Source organism: Rosa rugosa, chromosome 2, assembly GCF_958449725.1.
Source record: "Rosa rugosa chromosome 2, drRosRugo1.1, whole genome shotgun sequence".
Classification (NCBI taxonomy): Eukaryota; Viridiplantae; Streptophyta; class Magnoliopsida; order Rosales; family Rosaceae; genus Rosa; species Rosa rugosa.
In genome coordinates this window covers 69,798,393-69,815,536 of record NC_084821.1, presented here as the reverse complement: position 1 = coordinate 69,815,536, position 17,144 = coordinate 69,798,393, and the positions used below count along the sequence as shown (strand labels likewise).

Here is a 17,144-nt window from a genome sequence, read left to right as displayed (position 1 = left end):
TTAAGGATCAAAACAATAGAAGAGAACTGAACTTTTGAATTTTGTACTTCAAGTGTGATACAATCTAACCAATTTAAACTCCGATCAGATCAAATATGTTCAATTGCATACTCAACTCCCAACCATTTCATAAGGAATATCAAAACTTCAACTCCTTGTTTTCCAAAAATCTAAACTGAATATGACATGGAATGATGATTGACCTGAAATGCAGTTTAATCTACAGAATTTTTTAAGCAACAATTTGTCATTTTCTATCGCCCTTCGATTATCGTTATGGTTGCTTCATTTCCGGAACAAGGACTTTTCACATACTGTGGTTGAGGAGAGACTGCGTTGTGGAAAGTGAATATAGGCTTCATAGGTTGTGGACTGTCTGTGTTACTACTTAGCATGAAAACTACTTCCGGCATGCTTGGCCTATCCACAGCATTGTCTTGTACACAAAGAAGCCCAATCTGCAGGCATCTCATTACTTCTGCTGACGAATATAAATCAGCCAATACTTCATCTACTAACTCCAATCCCCTGCCTTCACTCCACAAGTGCCATGCCTGACAAAATTCGAATATGATGGCTACAATTGTTAGACTAATGTATTTAGCTTGTTTAAGCTATACGAAAGAGACTGCTCAAAGATTTGAGATTGAGATTTAGTGTGTGAACGTACATAAGCTAGGAGGCTTGGCAGTTGGTCATATAAACAGAAACTGGTATTCTTCTTGCCACTAATAATCTCCAAGACCAAGACCCCGAAACTGTAGACATCAGATTTTTCCGAAAATATCCCTCCCATGGCATATTCTGGAGACATGTAGCCACTGCACAGGAATTTTATCAGCGAAGTTGACAAAATTGCACCAAAACCAAAACCAGAATACCTCTACATATGGCATGAAACTATCTTCAGTTAAGTTTAAATGACAAAGGGGAACAGGAGTTGATCTCTCCATTCATTCAGTATATCATTACGAATGACAGAGTATAACACTAGAACTTCAGTCGTAAAAGAACATGTCCAAGAAGAGGAAGGAGATGATACTTACCGTGTTCCCACAACCTTCTGAGTATTTTCTAGATCCTGTGTCCCTTGAACAATTCGTGCCAATCCAAAATCTGAAATTTTTGGATTCATTTTTTCATCCAAGAGAATATTGCTGACCTTCAAATCTCTATGTATTACCTTCAAACAAGAATCATGATGAAGATAAAGAAGTCCTCTAGCAACACCCTGAATAATATTGAAGCGTCTGGCCCAATCGAGCTCTGCTCTTCTTGACAGATCTAATCAACACAAATATTGGAAATGTAAACAGTGTCCCATGCATTGGACAATGAAAACATTGACCATGACAAAATTACTAGCCTTTAGTTGCCAGGAAATTTTTGATAAAGTTGTATGAACAATAGTGAAACAGGGCTATAATTTAGACTAAAATTGGTCCTGTTTAAGATCGTTCTCCAAGGAAATAAAAAACTGAATGTGTACTCACAGAATATGCAATTCAGTTAATAGTTAAAGAGTACTAAATCAGAGGGTTATCTTGCTTGATTGTCTAATTATTGAACATAATTCAAGGATTTTTCCTTCCCTGATTATTTAGTACAGGAATTCATTAATAGCTCTGTGTTACTAGGCAGTTGTATTGCCAAAATCTAATCTTAGATTCTGAGAGAATCATCGAAAGAGTTCAGAGATCACCAATTATATAAAATTAAAAAGAGAGAGATAAAGAGAAATTGTAAAGTGCTAGTGAAACTAACCAAACAGAAGGGTATCCAAGCTTTTGTTTTCCATGAATTCATAAATCAGTAACTTTTCATCTTCTGTGACACAGCAACCCATGATCTTAACAAGATTTTTATGTTGAAGTTTGGAGATCAACAACATCTCATTCTTGAACTCTTCTACTCCTTGTCCTGAGCTACGAGATAGTCTTTTTACTGCTATTTCCTTCCCTTCTTGTAGCTTACCCTACACAAGGTACACAAATTAGTCATCGCATCATTGTACGTGTCTTGTAATTAATACTACAATAATGTCTAGGGGCATGGAACAAATGATAGAAACTCACCTTATAAACAGGGCCAAATCCTCCTTCGCCGAGTTTGTTTGTGGAGCTGAAATTGTTTGTTGCAATTAAGATGCTATCATAATTATACATGAATTGCTCTGCCCGATCGTGCTCTCTTATACATTCTAGAAGAATGTCTCTTGAAGTCTCAGTCGTATCAATTGACTCAAAGTGCTTAGTTGTTACTTTTATGTTTCCTGCAAATATAGCATACATAAAATAAAGAAAAGAAAAATGTCAGATCTATTAGCTCACAATTTTATCAACCAGCGAATACGCACTTGATATAAACTCATGCATGGAAACTACATTAATACTTAGAGAAAGGAGGGAAATCATGGCCTAATATAATTGTACCTCTGTAACTCAAACTCTTACCCTTCTTTCTAGCTGAGAACCTGTGGAAACCGAACACTATGGAACCCAGACTACTAATGACAAAAATAACTGTGAGGCTGACAATTAGTTTTGTCCGCTTTGCATCACCTGGAAAAGTTGAAATTATAAATTATAATAAGCACACAAGAATAACTGTGAGGCTGACAATTAGTTCTGAAAATTTATAATTCACCTAAATCTGTTTGTGCTAGTCGAATAAAAAGATCTTCTCCGCCAGAGGTAAACTCCTGTATATCAATGAGGTCTTTGGACCAAACCAAACACCCTATATTAACGACATATGCATAAGCCAGACAAGAACAATTACTCAGGCACTGTGTCTTACAGTCCTCAATGACGTCGTTAGATAAAGAAGTCCGATAATCATGAAAATCGGGTATTTTCAAGTTCTCCATCTTCCAAAACCCATCTTTTTCCCCCATTGACGAGACTGAAGTATTTGTGTGTCTCTCACAAGATAATCTGGTTTGCCTCACACAACCTCCTGTCCAGTTTCTTTTGCTCCATTCCTCGACTGACTTGGGTATAAACCCTTTCAAACACTTGCAGACTGGAGGGTCAGAAGCTTTGCAAAACCCAAAAGGTCCACAGGCTCCATAACTGTCACATGTATTCGTCGGTGCGGCAAAGTTGAGGCTCCAGTTCTCGCCATTTTGCGAAAGCATAAGCTTTAAGATTCCATCAGAAGATATTTCCATATATGCAAGAGTATTGTCATATAAACTGTAGGAGAAATACCTTGTTCCCTGTTTGACATTATCATCTAGAGTAAATCCACTTAGATATTGAGTACTCATTCCAGGTATACCAACGAACTTTGATTTATCCCATGGACCACTTCTCCAGTGGGGAGTTGCTCCATTTTTACAAATGAATATTTGTGTTGGCGTCTGTGCTGACAATCCAACCGAGAAAATCCCAGTTGATGGATCATTTTCACCTTTCCATGATGTCAACAAATTCCAGTTTCGAGTACTACTATCAAATCCCAGCAACATGCTTGGCAGAAGTGAGTCACCAGGATAATCCAAACTCTGCCACAAATCAGCTCCCATATCACCTTTGAGAACAAAGGTTCCATTGTCTAAAAGAACTGCAGCCGAACCATTAGTTGACACCGAAACATTGGTTGACCAGACAGAACTCTGCTTCCCATCTACAAGCTCCAGATTTCCATTGCTGCCAATCCTCAAAGTAGCCAAGCTGTCTGTAACTGCAAGGGGATTTTCTCTGTTAGCCACCCACACAATTTTACGGGGAAATATACTTTTGTGCCACATCCCCACATACTTATTAGCAGAATTATTAGGACTAAAAAATCCCAATTCAAAAATTTGACCAGGAGAGACTAGAGTTTGTCCCTGTGCTAATGATTGTGAAGGAGTCAGATCATAAACTTCAGCCCAATATTGTGAGGGAAGCAAGCTGAAGATGAATAGGAACAACATGGAGGAATTTAAAACACTAACACTATTGGTTCCAACACCTCTTTGGCATCGCAATAGTGAGACCATCAAAATAATGACAAGTATGAACTGGTTTTTGATGAAATTCAGAAGTTGAACTTTATTAACTGAAGATGATAGATGTTCATGTATCAAGGGTGTTAATTTCTTACCTAACGCGGGATGCTTAATTGTAATTGTCAACCAATAAAGCATATATTGCTGAACTTTCAATGTGACAAAATGAAATATCATTTTTTTACTGTGTAGAAAGTTCTGTCAAACCTTTGAAAGTCATGACCAGAAAACTTTGAATAACCCTGGATACCTGTCTCAGCAAAAATAAACAATTCTTAGGCTCCTTGTGGAGCAAGACTGACTTGTGGAGGTCATTTGACTCAGTAAACATAGTTCCATATAACCAATTCAATTGGGTACTTAATAAACATATATCAAAAAAAAAAAAAAAACACAGTTCAATTCCCATCCACCTATTTAATAATTGGCACATACTAATTGGCACAGTTCAAATATATGAATGGCACATACTAATTGGGATGAAAATAACAAACACAAAGAGTGTCAGTGTCCAACGCACACAAGTAAGCCTGTGAACACCTTGAGCTGTAACATTGTTACAGCACAGACAATATACAGTCCAGATTTCACTATCTTCTGTGGTCGCTTTCAGATTTTCAACTAAAGGCATGATTAATATTGAGAAAAAGAATTGAAGTTTAAGTGAAGGAAGCAAAGACCGTATGATACTCTCATCTTGAGAGAGACCCAGATTACATGCAAAGAAAAGAATCCAAAAGTATGATTCCAAGAACTGGTACCTCAATTGAATCATCTGATTGGTAAATTTTTTGGATGGAATTTATTTGTGCTGAATTTACCTATCAGATGTACATCTGATAGGTAAATTCAGCACAAATAAATTCAGAAAAAGTCAAACAAACCCAGTAAATATAACCCATAAATCTTCTCCCTCAGTCCCTCACCTAAAACCAATCAATGTATACACGAATCTATCAAAACACTGAACAATGTATGAAGAGGATCATAACAACAATCATCATGACAAATAGCTCAAGAACCCAAACCATATAAAAGCAGAAATTGATGATAAGGATTGATAGTTTCCAATGTTCTGATGCTTGTAAAGATCTAAGGATCCAAAAAAGGGTCCAATGGGCAACAATAAAATAAAATCACAATGCCATACCTACACAGAATTAATTCACTAGCACTACAGTAGTGAATTCCAACATACCTGAAAGGAATCAAGGGAAGTGAAAGCAGAGTAATGGTGAAGACTCAGAAATTCCAAGAACAAAGCTATAAATAGTACCATCTGAGAAATTCAACAAGCTGCATTTCATCCCTGAAACAGAAGCAGAAGAGACCAGTCCTCTCGTCTAGTGCAAGTTAGACTGCTTGAGGGATGGTTATTCTTCTTCATGACATCTCTTTCTTTCAGATAATTCTTGGTCAGAGCACCAAAATGTACTAGTTTTGGTTGAAAATATAAAATTTGGGATTTTTAGATATTCTTTTTGTTGGCTGTTGAGTATATGAATTAACTGGCACCAACAAATTCTACCATGTTGTAGTATATATGAAACATGTTGTATTGTTCATTATATAAAATGTCTATGTCATGTATAAGATAAGTATTTGAGTGAATAGCATAGGTATAGTGACTTGTGAGTCAAGCTTTATGCCAATGGGGAACAAGTGTGGCAATCATCATCACAAACCACAATGTGGAGCTGCAAATGGAGATGCCACAATGGAAGGCTACAAATGAAGATGCCATCAAGTTGTATCATTATTTACTTCAAATGTATCCCTATAAATACCTCCTATTGAATGAAATGAAACACACTTGAATCTCTATTCCCTCTCTCTCTCTGTCAATTTTGCTTGTCCTTAAACACGTTATCAGCACGAAATTGCTCTAGAATTAGAATCGAAATTGAAAAGAGTAGAGGAGTTCAAAATCCGATCGAAGTCATTTTTCCAAACCAACAAAAAACCTCCAAACCCTAGCTCATATCAAAGCCCTTGATCCAAGAAGCCCAGAACCGGTTTTAGAACCTCCAGAACCGGCCGGAAACCGCCTGAACCGGCCACCGGAAAAATTGAACCGCTGCCGGACCGCTGTCGAGTCCTGCCGAAGTGCTGCCGAGCAGCTGCCGAGACCTGCCGAGTCCTGCCGAGCCCCTGCCGAGCAGCTGCCGAGAACTGCCGAGTCCTGCCGAGCCCCTGCCGAAGTGCTGCCGAGACCTGCCGAAGTGCTGCCGAGCCCCTGCCGAAGTGCTGCCGAGCAGCTGCCGAGACCTGCCGAGACCCCTGCGCAGCACCTGCCGACAGCACCTGCCGAGTCCTGCCGAAGCCCCTGCGCAGCAGCTGCCGAGCACCTGCCGAGGACCTGCGCAGCAGCTGCCGAGCACCCGCCGAGGACCTGCGCAGCAGCTGCCGAGCACCCGCCGAGGACCTGCGCAGCAGCTGCCGAGCCATCTGCCGAGCAGCTGTCGACAGATCTGTCGAGTAACTTTCCGGCAACTCTCCGGCCACTTTCCGGCCACTTCTCCGGCAACTTTTCCGGCCACTCTCCGGACACTTTTCCGGCGACTTTTCAACAACTTTTCCGGCGACTTTTCTACAACTTTTCCGGCCATTTTCCGGTGACTTTTCCGGCAACTTTTTCGGTCATTTCCGACAACACTATTTCAAGGTATTCTTTACTAAAAGTTCCCGCTTTTGAGTTTTTCTTTATTTTTCTCCTCCTTTTTCTTTTTGGGAACTTACAATTAAAAAGCGGAATTATAGAAATTCACGCTAAACGAACTAAGAGCGTTCGTAGTCAATGAACTAAGAGTGTTCATAATATTCGGACTAAGAGCGTCCGCAAGCATCGACTTATGACCCTATTAAACATCATTGTTTCGATCTAATCCAAATATTCTTGGAAATTGATTTCTTGGTAGCATAGCTCGGAAATCTTATTGTTTTAGTTTTTCGTGGAAGTTTTAAACTCCGAAACTAATACATCTTTTTCTTCTTATATTTCAAGGATGTCGAATGAACCTAGACTCGAATTTCAAATCCTTGACTCAACTGGTTCGGATTACCATAGTTGGAAAACTGACGTTGAGAACCATCTCACATCAAAAGGGATATTGCCCATAATCCAGGCACCAAACGCGGGCCTTGTGTTCCAACGAACACCCATAAAGCATGCACAAGCAATTATCTTGATGCGACGCCATATGGACAGAGCACTCAGATTAGAGTATATGTCCATCAAAGATGCAAGGGACCTATGGGTAGCGCTAGAAGAACGCTTTGATAATATCCAAGATTCCCTCCTCCCTGACTTGAAGGTTCAATGGAACAATATACGCTTCTCCGACTTCAAGTCTGTTGCTGAATACAATTCAGAAGCTCTTCGGCTAAAAGCCATGCTGAAGTTCTGTGGAAAACCTCTCACAGAAGAAGAGCTAATTGAGAAGACTCTCTCCACCTTCCCCGTCGCAGCAATTATACTATCAAAGCAATATCGCACTGAATTTAATGCTGGACGACTTACGAAGTTCAATGAGCTTATCAATATTTTGTCGGTGTCTGAGAAGCACGACAATATCCTTGTGAAGAATTATAATTCAAGGCCCGTAGGAACCAAAAGCGTTCATGAGGCAAATTATAATGCACCCAAGAAAGGGCGCAAGGAGCGGTACCCTACTAATAAGGGGCATGTATACCCTAATAACAGGGGACATGACGGACGAATGGGTCCATACAACCGCCCCAATAAGGAAGGAAACCGCAACTTTGGAGCGGGCACACGTGGTGGCAATTCCACACGTGGGAAAAGAGAATATAACAACACCATGGGCCGTAACACTGTGGGCCGTGGAGGTCGCATAATACGCCGTGGTAGTAGCAGCAACAACCCGCCTAGGGAATATCCACAACGTGCACCTCAAATAAAGAAAGTCAACCACAATGACGTGTGTCATAGGTGTGGATCAATCGAGCATTGGTTTAAGCAATGCCAAGCAAGTACTCAACTAGCTGCACGCTACAAGGAGTACAGGGAAATGAGGGAGCAAGAAGCTCACCTTGCTGAAGAAGAAGATGGTGAAGATGTTATTCTCACCATAAAAGACTTCAAAGCTGAAAATGAAAAGCACGAGGATGCCGCAGACTTTGATTAAAATAGTCTTTTCTATTTTCCAATAAAACGGCAAATGTGCCTTAGTCAAATAACAATTGAATTGACTCTTTCTCATGTGGCGTACCCAATGAAGTATGATGTCTAGGCAAGTAATTGAGATCGGGGTATTTAAGCGAGCCTCGCTCCACCAACATCTCTCTACTTACCTGGTCATATTTTATTGGAATTACCAAACGGATTGAGCAATTACAATTTGTATAAAGTTTAATTTTATATTGGAATAAACTTTGGAAACTTTGATGTAATCATTGACTATTTTCCCTATTAATAAAGTATCGCATTATCAATGTCATTGACATGTGTTAATATTCCGAACTTTATTTTTTCAGTATGTCTTCGGGAGAATTGGAATGCCTTCTTGATAGTGGCACCACACATACTATATTACGACATAGGCAATTATTCTTATGGATGACTCCTAGTCAATCTTCAGTGACCACGATGGCAGGACCATCTCAATTGATTCATGGTCGTGGACCAGCTCAATTTCTATTGCCGAATGGCACAAATATTAATGTCGCCGAAGCTTTATATGCTCCAAGGGCTGGAAGAACCCTATTAAGTTTTAAAGATATAAGAGCCAATGATTTTCATGTGAAAACACATTGTGAGAATGGACAAGAGTTCCTTTACATCACCTCTAATAACTACGGAAATACACGAGTATTAGAGAAACTCATGTGTCGCTCTAGTGGATTGTACGCAACCACTATTAGAGTCATTGAATCCAACCATGTCATGAATGAAAATTTATGGGATTCCGACACATACAAACTTTGGCACGACCGTTTGGGACACCCAGGTCGAGATATGATGCTCCGTATATTAAAAACTTCACACGGACATCCATTCTTTAAAACAAAAGGAAGTACAAACCAAAGAAAGGTTCAAAGAATTACTTCTGAAGCATATCATTCGTTTTGCAAAGCTTGCTCTTTAGCAAAAGTAGGATCGAGACCATCCTATGCAAAAGACATTAAAGAAAATATACCATTCTTGCAAAGAATACAAGGTGATATCTGTGGACCTATATATCCAACTTGCGGACCATTTAGATATTTTATGGTGTTGGTTGATGCATCGACACGTTGGTCACATGTCATGCTCTTATCCACAAGAAATGCTGCATTTGCTAAACTCCTAGCACAAATCATTAAGTTAAGGGCTCACCACCCTGATCATCCTATTAAGTCAATTCGTCTTGACAATGCTGGGGAATTTACATCAAAAACTTTTGATGATTATTGCATGTCCATTGGGATCGAGGTTGAACATCCTGTCCCTCATGTACATACCCAAAATGGTCTCGCAGAAGCTGCCATTAAAAGACTTCAAATGATTGCTAGGGCATTGGTTATGCGCACCAATCTCCCTATTTCTGCTTGGGGCTATGCAATATTACACGCAGCTGTGCTTATTCGTCTAAGGCCCACTGCCACCCAACCTTTTTCTGCGTCCCAGATGGTAACTGGGTATGAGCCTAATATCTCACATTTACGCATATTTGGGTGTGCAGTCTATGTGCCAATTGCGCCACCACAGCGCACTAAAATGGGTCCTCAAATACGATTAGGCCTTTATGTTGGCTATGACTCTCCAACCATAATCCGCTACATAGAACCCTTGACAGGTGATCTATTTACCGCTAGATTTGCGGATTGTCACTTTGATGAGACAGTCTTCCCGCCTTTAGGGGGAGACATGAACACTAATGTTCATCAAAAAGGACAGGAATTGTCGTGGTTTGTCCCCACTTTGTCCCATCTTGATCCCCGAACCGCACAATCTGAAAAAGAAGTGCAGAGAATTCTCGATCTTCAGAACGTAGCAGAATCGATGCCTGATGCGTTTTCTGATATCGCTAAAGTGACGAGATCACACATACCTGCTGCAAATATACCTGCAAGGATTGATGTCCCTAAAAGACATAATGCCATCTCAAAAATACATGAGAATGGCGCCAACGTTCCCTCTATGGGTGACACATTGGCTAGGCCCATGGCTCCTGCCAGGAAGCGCGGGAGACCTATAGGTTCGATGGATTCTCGCCCAAGAAAGAAAGCGAGTTTGGCACAAAATAATCCATTAATCATAGATATGAATAATCCATCTCACGAGAATACTCCGGATTATGGTTATGTCCAAGAGACATCATTGGGGGACGCTCCAATGTCAGAACCAACTCCAGAGAATAGAGAAATCTCCATAAATTACAATAGTGTACATGAGATGATGGATAGAAATTCTATGGCAATTGATGATGCGTTTGCATATCATGTTGCAAAAGGAATCATAGAATATGATGATATCGAGCCTCGCTCTGTTGAAGAATGTCAACGAAGAGCGGATTGGCCTAAATGGAAAAATGCGATCCAGACTGAATTGGATTCACTAACAAAGAGACAGGTATTTGGGTCTATAATGCTGACACCACCAAATATAAAGCCTGTTGGCCATAAATGGGTCTTTGTTAGAAAGCGTAATGAGAAAAATGAGGTGATGAGATATAAAGCCCGCCTTGTGGCACAAGGTTTCTCACAACGCCCTGGAATCGACTACGAGGAGACATACTCTCCCGTAATGGACGTTATAACGTTCCGCTACCTTGTCAGTTTGGTAGTTTCCGAAAAACTTGACATGCAGCTTATGGATGTGGTTACAGCATATCTCTATGGGGATCTAGATTCAGAGATATATATGAAGGTTCCTGATGGACTTCAATTACCAAAATCAAGTGGTTCTAAACCACGGAGCGCGTTTTCAATAAAATTAAGACGCTCACTATATGGATTGAAACAATCCGGACGGATGTGGTATAACCGTCTAAGTGACTACTTGATTGGAAAGGGATATGTTAACAATGAAATATGCCCTTGCGTGTTCATTAAAAGAACAAGTTCCGGATTTGCAATTGTAGCAGTTTATGTCGATGACATGAACCTAATTGGAACTCTAGATGAGTTAAAAGAAACTGCTAAATATTTGGAATCCGAGTTTGAGATGAAACATCTTGGGAAAACACGGTTTTGCCTCGGAATAGAACTCGAGCACCGTAGTGATGGGATTATGATCCATCAGTCAGCATATACTCAAAAATTACTAAGGCGCTTTAATGAAGATAAAGCAAAGCCTGTAAGTACTCCCATGATCGGCCGAAGTCTTGAGCCCACAAAAGATCCGTTTCGTCCAAGGGATGAGGACGAAGAATTATTAGAGGCTGAAGTACCCTATCTAAGTGCGATAGGCGCATTATTGTATTTAGCTCAATGCACAAGACCGGATATCTCATTCGCAGTGAACTTGTTAGCTCGACATAGTTCTGCGCCAACACGCCGCCATTGGATTGGCATAAAGACAATCTTTCGATACTTAAAGGGTACGATTGATATGGGCTTGTTTTATCCCTACAAAGAGAAAAGAAAAGACGGAAGCATGAGATCAGACCCCATGAGGCAAAAAGCCACCTTCCGTAATGTAGACGCCGGCGACACCATCAATGGTGACCGACGTTCTCCTCCTCCCCTCCATCAAAATAAAAATAATGTTTTGATGGGATTTGCTGATGCGGGGTATCTCTCTGACCCCCATAAAGGTCGCTCCCAAACAGGTTATGTCTTTACCATGGGAAGCACGGCGATATCTTGGAGATCTACAAAACAGACCCTTGTCGCTACTTCCTCAAATCATGCAGAGATTATTGCTCTACATGAAGCTGTGCGTGAATGCATATGGCTAAGGTCTATAAATAGACACATTCGAGGAACTTGTGGTTTGAAGTTTACCACAGATAAACCTACATGCATTTATGAAGATAATGCAGCTTGTATTGAGCAAATGAAATTAGGTTTCATCAAGGGTGACAATACTAAACATATATCACCGAAATTCTTCTACAATCAGCAACAGCAAACACTTCTAAACATTGAAGTAAATCAAATTCGATCAGAGGATAATGTAGCGGACTTATTTACTAAGTCGCTACCAAAAAGCCCTTTCGAGAAGCATGTGAAGAGCATCGGATTAAGAAGGTTATCCGAACTCCCATGATCTTCAGGGGGAGAATAAATCAGGGGGAGTATCTAGAAACATACTCCACACTTAATGCGCGTTGCACTCTTTTTCTCCTTCGACCAAGGTTGTTTTTTCCCACAGGGTTTTATTACTTGGCAAGGTTTTTAACGAGGCAATTTCGAAGCGCACGGCTTAGACAAATACTATCGACATGAAATATCCAAGGGGGAGTGTTGTAGTATATATGAAACATGTTGTATTGTTCATTATATAAAATGTCTATGTCATGTATAAGATAAGTATTTGAGTGAATAGCATAGGTATAGTGACTTGTGAGTCAAGCTTTATGCCAATGGGGAACAAGTGTGGCAATCATCATCACAAACCACAATGTGGAGCTGCAAATGGAGATGCCACAATGGAAGGCTACAAATGAAGATGCCATCAAGTTGTATCATTATTTACTTCAAATGTATCCCTATAAATACCTCCTATTGAATGAAATGAAACACACTTGAATCTCTATTCCCTCTCTCTCTCTGTCAATTTTGCTTGTCCTTAAACATACCACATAATCCTATAGACTACAGTCAAATATTCAGAACAAAAAAGAAAAGAGTGCCAGTCATATATGTGGTTCTGGACCCTAATAAAGACATTCACCGATAGAAACATTGAATGATTAATATTACAATGCAGGCTGTGATATACATTGTGATTCAACAGTTTGCAATCGCTCATCTTCCTTCAATCACTGTAATGGTAGCTTCATTTGTAGAGTAAGTATTTCCATATTGAGGTTGAGGATGAGAGAATGAGTTCTGAATAGTGAATACAGGCTCCTTAGGTTTTGGACCATCCGTGTCACTACTTAGCATCGAAACTATATCCCCCATGGTTGGCCTATCCACGGCACTGTCCTGTACACAAAGAAGCCCAATATAGGCGCATTTCATTACTTCTGATGAGGAATATGAATCACCCAATACTTCATCAACTAATTCTAGTCCCCTGCCTTCATTCCACAAGTTCCACGCCTGACAATATTTAGCTTCATATTAATTTAGCTTTGTATTTATGGCTTCAGCTATGTAAAAGAAACTACTCAGAAATTCACAATTTTACATTAGGATTTAGTGTATGCACTTACATAGGCTAGGAAGCCTAGTTGTTGGTCATATAAACAGAAACTGGTATTCTTCTTGCCACTAATAATCTCCAAGACTAAGACCCCGAAACTGTAGACATCAGATTTTTCCGAAAATATCCCACCCATGGCATATTCTGGAGACATATACCCACTGCACAGCAAACAAATTAGTTTATAACTGAGGAAATCGTTTCTTTCAGTTTCTGGCTTCAAGGAAAATGTGTCATACTGCTAATCTGCAGTCAAATATGCCAACTAATTACGATCCATAGTACATTATTTTTCCTGACACTGTGTCCATGAATAGGAAAGAAGTGATTCTTACCGTGTTCCCACCACCCTCTGAGTATTTTCTCGATTTTGTGTTCCTTCAACTATGCGTGCCAATCCAAAATCTGAAATTTTTGGGTTCATATTCTCATCCAAGAGAATGTTGCTTACTTTCAGATCTCTATGTATTACCTTCAAATAGGAATCATGGTGGAGATAAAGAAGCCCTCTAGCAACACCCTGAATAATATTAAAGCGCCTAGCCCAATCAAGCACTGCTCTTCTTGTTGGATCTAATCAAACAATAAATGCAAATATTAGAATGTAAACTATGTCATACCATTGATAATATTATGATAAATTGATTATTATTATCTTGTGAAGGTTAAAAGTAAACAGAGCCTAAAAAGAACCAGAGAATTACCAACAAAGTTGTGAATGTATAATAGAGAACTGAATTAAACTGAACAAGCACAGGCATTGTACGGACACGATGCAGTATTAAACAGTTATGACCAGTAAATTTGGAGGGCTGAATGTCTAGACTAATTTGTTTGCGCATTAGAAACAATGAGTGGCTCCCTGGTGTATTGATCGGAATGTAATTCAATGATGGATTGTTTGTGCAGCCATTCAATAATGAACTGAATATTCTTTTCATTCTGTTAAGCAAAAAAGGATCTGGCATTTCAACATCTTTCAAAGGTCCCCAAAGTTCGAGGTGTTACAAAGAGCTCAAAGACAATGAACACTATTGAAAGGATAAGACAGCCAAAGATAAGAAACTGTAGCCAAAAATAAAGCATTAGAACTAACCGAATAGAAAAGTATCCAAGCTTTTGTTTGGCATGAACTCATATATCAGTAACTTCTCCTCCTCGTTAAGGCAGCAACCCATGATCCTAACAAGATTTTTGTGTTGAAGGTTTGAGATCAACAACATCTCATTCTTGAACTCGTCAATACCTTGTCCTGAGCTACTTGATAGCCTTTTCACTGCTATTTCCTTGCCTTCTTCTAGCATACCCTGCATGAGGTCCATAAATAATCATTGCAATCATGTCTGAGTCTTGTACATGTTGCAATGCTGTATTACACATAAAAGAAAATGATTTTACCTTATAAACTGGACCAAAGCCACCCTGCCCGAGTTTGTTTATGTCGCTAAAATTTTTCGTAGCTATTAATATGGTATCAAAATCATAGATCAATAGCTCTGATAGATCATGCTTTCCTATATATTGTCGAAGAGCATCTCTTGAAGACTGAAACATAGTAGTCGATCCAAAATTCTGTGTTGTTGATTTGTTGTGTCCTGATTTTGCAAATATAACCATCAAACACTGAATCAGAGCATACCAATAAAAAAGTTGTGGATATCAAACATTTGCTCCTATCCAGCTATGCATCAAAGTATAATTTGATTGTTACATTAGAGTTGGAAAGGGAGACCCCACAATCACATTCTCTTACCCTTTCGGTTAGCTCGCAACCTGTGCCAACCAAACACTATGGCAACCAAGATACTAACAGAACAAATAGCTGTAAGACTGGAAATTAACTTTATTGGCTTTCCATCACCTGAAAAGAAAAAAAGAAAAAAAAAGGAACTTAAAATATAAAGATAATCATTTGTTAGAAAATAAATGATACTGCAGATTAGAGTTATGCAGGAAATAATGATAAAAAATTACCTAGTTCTGATTGTGCTAGGCGAATATAAACAGTTTCTCCACCAGACGAAAACTCCTGTATATCAATAAGGTCTTTGGACCAGACCAAGCACCCTATTTTATTAACAAATGCATAAGCGAGGCAAGAACAATTATTTAGACACCGTGTCTTGCAGTAATCAGGTGTGTTTTCACCATCCAAAGATGTGAGAACTAATTCATGAGAATCTGGTACTTTCAACCTTACCATCTTCCAAAACCCATCATTGTTTTGTTTTGCTCTTGATGAGACTGAGTTGGTTATGTCAGTATCACAGAACAATTTGGCTTGCCTTACACAACCTCTTGTCCAGTTTCCTTTGCTCCATTCCACATCTGACTTTGGTACAAACCCTTTTAAACACTTGCAGATATGAGATTCAGAAGCTTTGCAAACCCCAAAAGGCCCACATACTCCATAATTGTCACATGGATCATATGGTGCTTCCCAGTCAAGATACCAGTTCTTGCCCGTTTCAAAAAGCATGAGTGTTGCTATTCCTTCTGAAGAAATGTCAATATAGGAGATAGGATAGTCATAAAAATTGTAGGAGAAATACTTTGATCCCTCTATCACATTATCGTCTAGACTAAAACCACTTTGATACCGATCATCCATAACTGGTACGCCGATGAACTTTGATTTATCCCATGGCCCACTTCTCCAGCACAGAGTTGATTTATTAGTCCAAATGACCACTTGTGATGGTGTCTCAGGTGTAAGTCCAACCAAATATTTCCCAGTTGATGGATCATTCTCACTTTTCCAGGCAGTCAAGAAGTTTTGCTTTCCAGATTTACTATCAAATCCTAGCAGCTGACTTGGTAGGAGTGTGTCACAAGGGTGATCAAAACTCTCCCACAAATCAGCTCCCCTATCATCTTTGAGCACAAAGTTTCCAGTGTCTAAAAGAACTGCAGATGAACTATTAGATGACGCCGAAATATTGGTTGACCAGACAGAATTCTGCTTCCCATCTATGAGCTCCAGATTCCCATTGCTACCAATTCTCAGACTAGCCAAGGTGTCTGTAACAGCAATATGACTTTCTCTGTTAGCCACCCATACAATTTTACGAGGAAATATACTTTTGTGCCACAACCCCACATACTTATTAGCAGAATGATTGGGACTAAAGAAGCCTAATTCAAAAATTTGGCCAGGAGAGACAAGAATTTGTCCCTGTGCTAATGGTCGTGAAAGAGTTATATCATAAACTTGAGCTGAATACTGAGAGGGAAGCAAGCTGCAGATGAACAGGAAAAACATCAAGCAATTTAAACCACCAACTGTTTTTTTTCTAACACCCATTGGCATCACAATGTGAGTCCTATACAAATAATGGCACCTAGGTACTGGTTTTGGGATGAAACTTAGGAAAGCTCTACTGAAGGTTTTAAATTTCTTACCAAATGCAGGATATTTAATTGTGATTGTCAACCAAAGCATATATTAGTTTATAGAGGGTGGTAGTATCTTTTTCTGTCAAATTGTAGTTTTTAATAAGGTCACATTTCATCCCCTTGCTTGGAAGCTGATTTATTTAATGCAATTCCCTTAAAAAAATATGTACACATTTCATATTCTAATGGAGAAACTTCTGTTAATTTTCTGAAAGTCATGAACACACAAGATCCTGGTGTCCTGTGGAAATCATTTGACCCGGGAAAAAAATTATTGCTTTATGACCAATTCAAATCGAGAGTAAAATAAAGAAAAGTTGGTATACTTCCAATGGATTCAAATGAAGCCACTTAAATTGATCGAATTTACCTCAGAGGAAGGAAGGGAAGTGAGAGCGGCAGAAGCTGAGCAGACCTGTGAAATCCCTTAAA

General features: G+C 39.4%; 2 protein-coding genes across 5 annotated transcripts; both read right to left on the bottom strand.

Moving 5' to 3' along the window:
• Window positions 1–125: 125 nt before the first annotated feature.
• LOC133729765 (G-type lectin S-receptor-like serine/threonine-protein kinase SD1-29) lies at window positions 126–4,110 on the bottom strand. The gene is made up of 7 exons (XM_062157333.1): window positions 2,647–4,110; window positions 2,454–2,561; window positions 2,076–2,272; window positions 1,765–1,975; window positions 1,047–1,284; window positions 671–821; window positions 126–554 (listed from the first exon to the last, which is right to left on the bottom strand). The coding sequence occupies exons 1-7, from the start codon at window positions 3,986–3,988 to the stop codon at window positions 255–257; spliced, it is 2,547 nt and encodes an 848-aa protein (XP_062013317.1). The 5' UTR covers window positions 3,989–4,110; the 3' UTR covers window positions 126–254.
• Window positions 3,551–16,639, bottom strand: LOC133729770 (G-type lectin S-receptor-like serine/threonine-protein kinase SD1-29). Of its 4 annotated transcripts, none has more exons than XR_009856502.1 (9): window positions 15,291–16,639; window positions 15,070–15,177; window positions 14,715–14,911; window positions 14,413–14,623; window positions 13,652–13,889; window positions 13,327–13,477; window positions 12,741–13,213; window positions 5,196–5,521; window positions 3,551–3,687 (listed from the first exon to the last, which is right to left on the bottom strand). XR_009856502.1 is itself a non-coding variant. In XM_062157338.1 (7 exons), exons 1-7 carry the CDS (start codon window positions 16,624–16,626, stop codon window positions 12,914–12,916), a joined length of 2,541 nt encoding a protein of 846 aa, XP_062013322.1. In that variant the 5' UTR covers window positions 16,627–16,639; the 3' UTR covers window positions 12,323–12,913. The 4 variants fall into 4 exon arrangements, 2 of the variants coding, with proteins under 2 accessions (XP_062013322.1, XP_062013323.1); XR_009856503.1 differs by having other exon boundaries at window positions 12,741–13,096; XM_062157338.1 differs by lacking the exons at window positions 3,551–3,687; window positions 5,196–5,521 and having other exon boundaries at window positions 12,323–13,213.
• Between the last annotated feature and the right edge of the window lie 505 nt (window positions 16,640–17,144).

Excerpts from the sequence above, each read along its gene's own strand:
- LOC133729770 (XM_062157338.1), bottom strand. The coding sequence starts at position 16,626 with ATGCCAATGGGTGTTAGAAAAAAAACAGTTGGTGGTTTAAATTGCTTG. Across the intron at positions 13,890-14,412 it reads CTTGGATACTTTTCTATTCG|ATCCAACAAGAAGAGCAGTG; the intron begins GTTAGTTCTAAT and ends TTGTTTGATTAG. Across the intron at positions 13,478-13,651 it reads CAGAGGGTGGTGGGAACACG|TGGGTATATGTCTCCAGAAT; the intron begins GTAAGAATCACT and ends TTTGCTGTGCAG.
- LOC133729765 (XM_062157333.1), bottom strand. The coding sequence starts at position 3,988 with ATGGTCTCACTATTGCGATGCCAAAGAGGTGTTGGAACCAATAGTGTT. Across the intron at positions 2,273-2,453 it reads GTTCTCAGCTAGAAAGAAGG|GAAACATAAAAGTAACAACT; the intron begins GTAAGAGTTTGA and ends CTATATTTGCAG. Across the intron at positions 555-670 it reads TGCCAAGCCTCCTAGCTTAT|GCATGGCACTTGTGGAGTGA; the intron begins GTACGTTCACAC and ends GAATTTTGTCAG.